Source organism: Poecilia reticulata, linkage group LG14 (genome assembly GCF_000633615.1).
Source record: "Poecilia reticulata strain Guanapo linkage group LG14, Guppy_female_1.0+MT, whole genome shotgun sequence".
Classification (NCBI taxonomy): domain Eukaryota; kingdom Metazoa; phylum Chordata; class Actinopteri; order Cyprinodontiformes; family Poeciliidae; genus Poecilia; species Poecilia reticulata.
Window position 1 is genome coordinate 2,014,571 of NC_024344.1, and position 8,092 is coordinate 2,022,662.

General features: G+C 42.1%; 1 protein-coding gene across 1 annotated transcript; it reads right to left on the reverse strand.

Moving 5' to 3' along the window:
- Window positions 1-232: 232 nt before the first annotated feature.
- On the reverse strand, window positions 233-6,885 carry spry4 (sprouty homolog 4 (Drosophila)). The gene is made up of 2 exons (XM_008426935.2): window positions 6,593-6,885; window positions 233-4,513 (listed from the first exon to the last, which is right to left on the reverse strand). The coding sequence occupies exon 2, from the start codon at window positions 4,460-4,462 to the stop codon at window positions 3,323-3,325; it is 1,140 nt and encodes a 379-aa protein (XP_008425157.1). The 5' UTR covers window positions 4,463-4,513; window positions 6,593-6,885; the 3' UTR covers window positions 233-3,322.
- Between the last annotated feature and the right edge of the window lie 1,207 nt (window positions 6,886-8,092).

Sequence of the window (8,092 nt, forward strand, 5' to 3'; positions counted from 1 at the left end):
TACTYGAAAGTTCATTTTGTTTAAGCTGCAGACGTCAGGTTTGGTCTTAGTAACTTTCTTTAGCTTCTAGGATTAGTTGGATTTATAACAAATGAATATGCCAAAAATGTTATGCAGAGTAAGTACGAATTTCTAATAAACTTTAAACAAAACTTTGTTAAAGAAAATCCTGTACTACCTTTCTACTTATTCTTTATTTGTGTAGTACAAAAAAACCAACACAACAGCCAAGTATATTTAACAATATATATTTCCATTGTCAATGTACATTCCATTTCAACATAAGCTTTCTTCACAAACAAAAAGTTGGCATCTAAATAAATACTATATAAAATAGAACTTCAAAATAAATATATCTATAAAGGGAACCTTTTATATGAGAATTTTTTTCTTTTTGTAATATCTAAACAAACAAACCAACAAAAAAGCACAAATCTCATTTCTCAATCCCCAACAATGTCATTGGAAAGGTACAAAGGAATGGAGTAGCAACTGTATGATAGTTTTCCTTTTATGKGAAAAATATAAACCAGGTGACATTGGTATGTAGAACTGAAAATAAACAACAGATTTAATTTCAATATAGTTGTTGGCGATGTTTTTTTCACACCATGAACAGGCCATTGAGCACATAATAGTAAAAAGATCTACAAAGAAAGGCAGCAGTTGTTGAAAAGAAAGAGGTCCAACCGGTGATAAAGATCAACACAACTCCAGGTAAAAACAAAGGTGAGAAGAGGGTAAAAAACGTCAAGAAAGCAAAAGGGGWGAGAGTATCAGACGTGTGTGTCTCTTCTGTCTCTGTGGTATGACAAGTTCATGAACAGCAGCTGTGTTTGTCAATCAAGGCAGGCCAGGGGTGTTTGTTGGACTATTTCCCACGGAAGAAAGGAAGGAAGGAAGAAATGCATGAATGAAAAAAGGAGCAGAGAACGGGTTGATCAGGGTAGACTGTGTTCGCAGTGTGGATTCAATGAATCCAATGTCTTTAGGACTCAGAGAGGGAATTAGCTTAGCTTCTCGACTGCTAATGAGCCATGGATAGCATAATCAGCAGGAGATTTTTTTCTACTTCTTTATTATTGCCGGGCACACTTTTCTAAATCAAGTGCAAGTGGTATAAAGTAATTTTGTTTCTCGAACCCTCCTTCTACTGCACTCATTTTCCTCAAAAACATCTTATTCTTACCCTCAAAATATATATCTAATATAGTCTCTATATAGTTTGTACTGAATTGTGGTTATAATGTACCATGCAATCTTCCGAGGACATTTAAAAGTCTCTTCTAAAGAACACAAATGTTGTGAAACTATTTACAGCAAATAACATTTCACCTTCATAGCTCTATTACTAAATATATAGTCAAAACATTTGTGATTTTTGCTGCCCCACCTTCCCCCAGGCACACATTCGCTCTCAGTTTTGGCACCTATCTCAGACTGAATTGCTAGGTTTTTTGAAATATTGCCTCGTACATTCAATACCAAGGACCACATGTGGATTTTCCTGCTCTCCTATTTTTCTGAATGATATTAGCTTTCTGCAAAAAGCCAAATACAAGTATGAGCAAAGTTAGGTACCCTAGTGGAAGATAAGGGTCCAACTTGTGGGTTATGGAGCCTCAAAGCAAATATGCCATGATGCCAAATGGAAACAGCCACCTGTATTAAAGGGCAATTCACCTTTAACAACCTGCCACTGTTATCTATTTGGCAAAATGTCATCATAACAACTGTGGTCACTTAGACTGTGAAAACATGCTACTGTATAATAGCATCCTTTGGCAAATTCCTAAGAACATCATGCAATTCACAAAAATAGACTTTAAGAGTAAAAGAGAGACTATTTCACACAATCAGCTATGCAGCATACTGATTTGACTTTCATGAAGACACAGATGTGCGTCGAGGTGGATGGGTGTATATGTGTGAGTGGAGTAAATGTAGTGAAGGCCAAAGTAATACAAGATTGMGTAGGTGGTTAATACTGTGCTTTAGTACATCCTTTAAGAGGGGTCCTAAAAACAAGGTTGTGCAAGTGGCAGGTTTGATATTGACAAAGGCTGACTGGATACAAACACAATAACTTTTTCTAATCTTTTCCTCTTCACCTTTACCTTCAGCTTGACCCTCTTCACCTGCATCCCTCTCTCCTTTGGAAAAAAAAACAAAGTTCTATGGCCCATTTGCCTCTCACTTAGCTTGCGTGTTTTAAATTATTCACTATTGCCTCTTTCGCCTCTTAAATGTTTTCTTTGCCGTTTTTGTGCAAAGAGGAAGCAGACCAGGCTCTTGTAGGCAGTTTTAAAATTCAACATGCAGTAGGCCAAGTTCAAGAGGAGATTATTGTATAACAATCCCTGAGAAGGTTGGTTGTTTTTTTTTTTTTTTTTTTTTTTTTTTTTTTTTTTTTTTTTTTTTTTTTTTTTTTTACATGTTTCTCTACCACAAATCCACTTCTAGCACGGTGGTTAACCATTAGACTAGAGCATGCAGATCGTCACATGCATTACATCTGAGGTGGAGCAGTGAACAGCATTCAAAATATTTCAGAAGGTCTAAGCTTTACCAGCCATAAAAAGAATAAAAAAACAACTGTAAATTGATTATTTCTCACTTGTAGCACACAAAAAGATGAAAGAAATGTGGAAAATTACTGTTATATTAGGTCTAAAAAGGATTGCTTTCACAGATCCCCCTGTTCAAAGAACAATCTAGAGATAAATGTTACCAAGCTYGCCTCGTTTAGCATAACTGCAAAATTAAAAGATGGTGAAAAAATCACTTTTGAGAGGAAGTTGTCTCTTGTAATGGCCCATCATAAAAGCCACAGTATTCAACAGTTAACCACTTGCTTTCCTGACTGACACTGGGCTGTGCTTTTCTAGATGGCTGGGGTTGAATACCTTTTGAAATCTGAGGATCAGCAACCAGTTTCTGTTTACTTGGCATTACAAAAAATAGCTGGAAAGTATTGAGCAGCAGAGAGGTACGACTTTGTGCCTTCAGCCATTTTCTTTAAAACCCAAACACAAGGCCACACAATCTGGTCTCTTCTTGTCGTCACCCTTATAGAACATGAAAACAAATCTCTCACCAAACCTGTTAGCTGTTCCACTTTTAAATGGCCCATTTTAATCATTCATGCTATCAAACATAGGTCAAGAAACCATTTAAGTACCATTGTTTTAATAGTCATGTTCCAGCAGATAAATATGGTGGTTTAATGGGGTGGTGTTGCCTTGTCCAGTCCGTGTTAACCAAACAAGTGGGGTCCTGTCCATTTTCTTGCAAGGCCACAGCCAGCTAGTTGAGTCCACTATCATGAACCCTGCTGCTGCTTTTCTGTCCCAACGTTTGCTTCCACCCCTCCATTTTTACTGACAGGGATGCTCATGCCAGCCTGCGAGTTCTTGCAGCGACAGCCAGGCCTGCTAACATTGTCATAACACTTCTGTCCCAGCTTGGCCAGTCCCGTAGCTGGAAGGTAGCAGATTAGGCATGGCAGGACGACAGAGAGGGCGGCCATAAAAGACCAGCGTGCACAGCAGTTGGCTTGTGAACATGAGCAGGGCTTGTCGGCACAGGAGCCCTCGTCGTCCTCGTCCTCGGTGCAGTGGTAGAAGATCCCTTTGACTAGGCACATGCAGGTGGCTGTGTCTACCAGGCTCTGAGCCGAGCACAGGCACTCCTGGTTGCAGACCCAACAGGAGGGTAAGGCTCGGGGGAGCGTGCACTCAGTGCATCGACACTTCCCACAATGCTCGCAGACAAACAGGTGCTTCTTTTCGGTTGGAGAGGAAGGGATAAGCGCCAGTCCTTGTTGAACCCCAGTGGAGCACACGCCTCCAGCAGGAACCTTTGCAGACTTGAGGTCAAGTGATTTTGAGGAAGAGGAGCAGGAGGAAGCAGAGGAAGAGGAGGTCAGGACTTTAGTTTCAGTGGAAGAGAAACAACCAGGAGTTCGGGTTGTGACGGTGTTGAGGGGGCCCTGGTGATGGTTTGAGTTTGGGTGGTGATCCACCGTCGGCGTCGGTGCTGCATGGTCCAACAGCCGCTGATCGGAAGAGGTACTGCTGCTGCTGCTAATAGAACTGGGCCTGCCACTGAAGGAGATCCAGGGGTGGGTGGTGGTGTCTGGGTGAGGGTGAGACTCACACCGGCCCTGCTGATGGAGCTGATGATTGTGGTGATGATTATGGTTGGCCCCAAGGAAGGCCTCCTGATTTTGACCAAGCCAGGTGATTCTTCGGTTTGCAGACTTCTGGCTCACAGGCTGCTGAGCCACAACAGCTGGACTGTCAATGTAGTCATTCTCCACATGTGATGACTTTATCTGGTCAATGGGATAAATGGTGAGAGGATGCTGAAGACGACCATAGGGCACTCTACTATCCAGCAAAGGCTGAGAGATAAGAGAAGAAGACACTCCGGGAATGTGGTGGGGAACCCTGGACTCCATGTGTCGGCTGGTGCCTTGCACGTCTTCACATTAAAGCAGCATTTAGTGTTACTGCAAAAAATGATACAAGAGATTCCGTTAAAACAAGCAACAAGGGCTTCCATGATACTATTTATTCACACTGAAACTTATAAGGAATAGGTTCTAAGTATTTCATACAAGAGGTGATGTAATGTCTCAAATCTACAAAGATAACAGTTGACAAAAGTTGGACTGTTATGCTCTTCAATGTAACCTCCCATAGGCGTACTGAAAATTAAATATGTCATTGCTTTATGTAGAAAAAAATTATTAAAGTACTGAAGTCAAGTTCTTTTTTTTCCCTTTGTGCAACTTCTTTACACTCAGTGTTAGTGTCTGATCAGGATGCTATGTCAAAGTGAATCAGTAGCTTCTAATTCCCCCCATAGGTTTCATGTATACAAGACATTTGTCATACATGTTTCAATTTGTTTACTTAAAACAGAACAACTGCAGCTAGAAATATTCTTAAGGTTTTGTTATATAACATTTTCTGGTTGTTAAGCTTGCAACCTATGGTGATTTTTAGAAAGGACCATTAGTCTGAACCCCATGTCTTCTAACTTTGACATTAGCACAATAGAAGTTGGACTCTCGTCCTCTCCCTTACAAAAAAGCAGAGAGCACCACAGAGCAGGACTTGCATGCAAAAGACTCAAAGATGCAAAACAAGGCAGGGAGGAGAAGAAATTAGAAACTTGCCAGAGAAGCAGAACTGAAAGCAAGAATTTAGGTCGTGTAGACCCGCTGATCAATAACTGCTTCAGCTTTCATAATGTAGCTGGTGATGTAATTCCTTAGCACACTTTACAACCACAAATCCGAATCAGAGAAAATGATCAGTCTCGGAATTTGTGAATGGGGCTGATTTTATGAACCAGCAGGTGTTTTTATGAATGGGACCTGCTGTGCTGCAGGCAGTAAGAGCGATGAATCAGTGCGCTCCATTTATGCTCAGTGAAATCAGCTGCATCCATTTCCTCCATGAGTGCTCTACGTCAGGTAGACCCCCACTGATGGAAGTAGAAATAGAGCAAGAGCAAGCACGATTTGCACTAACCTACATCTCTGCTGCCTGCTATTATGTCAGCCATATAGTTGGCACACTGATGTGGTGTTTTTGTCCGAAACTGTGTCATTACTTCACACTATTATGCTCCTGTAGCTGAATCCCCAGATCATGTTATTCGCCTCCCTCTAAAGGGTCTGAAAAAAATAAATAAAAAAAAAGCCTGGCTTGTTGTGAAACCTGTTGCGACATTGCTGGCAAAGGCGCAAGCGCTTGTGATCGTCAAAAATCTAGACCATTATGAGCTCCAAGCCGGAACTATGCGTGTGCAAGTGCGTACGTGTTTGTGAATGTGTGTGTGCGCGCGCGTTGCTCCCTTGGAAATGTGAATGGACTGAGTCATAAAACCGGAGGCGGCCGTTCCGTGTACTCAAATAGCGTGCTTATTGCTTATAAGTACTCGGCGTTTTCAATCTTAGTTTGCAAATAATTTAAAAATGACAAAGGTTTTAAAGAAAGCTGATCACTATGTTCCACAATCGCACATATCCCTAGCAAATAAATGCGGACGATGCAATTCAAAATTCTTAATAAAGTAATGTAATAATACCCAATAATAACAAATGTATGATCAGACGCGTAGCGTGAAACGAAGGTGAAAAGGGTGATTGAAAAAGGACTTAAGCGACGTGGTGCTCTCTGCAGAGCCAGAAGGACAGACGCGACTGAACACGAAGCCTCATTTTTAAACACAGGGAGCGAAAATTTGAGCAGATTTAAAAGACGTCATAATCGTGATAGATGCAGAAGTGCACATCTGCACCTTATTCGCTTCCCTCTCTCTCCTTCGCCTTAATCTCGCGTTTGCTCCTAAAACCGGTGGTTAAATATTGACTTAAACATGCAAACACAGGCTCTGAGTCAGTTTCTTAAAAAGGAAAAAAGGACGTTACTCAGGAGAGCCATGTCGCTCCTGTATCTTATACAGGATCCGACGGACTGAGGTGGCTGAGTTAGAGCAATGGATCTGAAACAAGCCAGGCTGTGCTGTCGCTGGATCACGACTTCTAAATATGTAACACAGAGAAAACATCACTTACCGTGGGTATCAGGACGCAATTCTCATCTCTTCGTTACGCTCGACGTCTGCGCGCAGGTCTCTCGATAGTCCAAGCGGAGATCGGTGGCGGGTGGTGCGTTAAGTATTTCCAAAGACGTTAACTCCAAAAGGAAAGGCGAGCGGCTCTTTCAGCGCTTTTCTCTCCGCTGGCTTGGTGCATTAAAAAGGCGACTGCGATCGAGGACGCAGAGCTGTGGATATGATGTTGCAACCACCGAGGGGGAGGGAAGTGAGTTTTTATGAATGGGAGGGTAGAGGAGAGGAAAAAGGGGGACGGCGCTGTGCAGATGCCTCCGTTTTTTCATTTATTTTTTCTGAATGGGAGGGAAGAACGAGTCGGGGAGGGCTTGAAATGCGGAGGTTACATTTTTATGAATGGGGAGGACACCGAATTGCACTGCGCACGCGCGAAGCCCGGATTTTTATGAATGGGACGAAATAGCGAATGAGGCGTGTGTGTTTGTGCGTGGGGGAAAAAAGAGGGGTGGGGGCTTTTTTTGGTCACAAGGACAATGTCATTCCTGATTTACATATAGGTTTGACTTTCAAATTAATCATCACGCTTTTAAAAACGTCAAATAGAGACGAATTCAATAATATTTACTTCCAGCGAGTAATTGTAATTTTAAGTAGACGTAAATTGAGAGGACAAAAATATGTTTTTCCGAGTATTTATCTGAATCGATGGAAGTCAGTTCTTAAGTGAAAAACAGAGGACACCTGAAGGTGGTTGTTCAATTTTAAGACACATTTTATTGACAAGGATGTTAAGATGCCAGAGGCCGCATGGCTAAACTGGATTAGCCCGAATAATAGCCGCTCCCCTCATGGGTTCCTGTTCTATCTAAAGCCATTTATTGCGAGCAAGGACGTGTCCTTCCTTCCTCTGCAACAATGTGAGGTATGACTATACAGCTTCCACTGTAGTGTAAAAAAAACAGGCGGTGGTGAGGAGAGTGTGCGTGCGTGTGTGCGTCTTTGTGTGTGTGAAACGCAAACCAGCATGAGGGCAGGCAGGATTCACAAAAGGACAGGATGTTGTTGATTTGTACCGAAACCACACGGAGGAAATGAGTGTGAATTTCCTTTCTCTCTGTGACATAATGTGTGTCTGTGTGTGTGTGCGTGTGCGTGTGTTTGTGTGTGTGTGTGTTTCCCCCTAGCCCCTTTCTCAACCCCCCCCCCCCTCTCTCCCACTCAGCTTGGGGCTTTTAACCAGTCAAAGGTTAACAGTTGCCCCATTATCCGTTTGCACGCATCGTCATGGCAGCCACCACACCGCCAAATTGGGATTATTGTTTTTGAACAAAGCCGGAGTGAAGATAAGGGAAGAAAAAAAAGGAAGGAATGAAAATTATTCTAGTTTCAGACTGGATGGAATGGCAACTGAAAGTAAATTTTAAAGTGGAGGGTGAAGTGGAAGCTCCCCTTCAACACGACAGAGCAGCCCTCCTCCACACAACTCCATAAGACTATATAT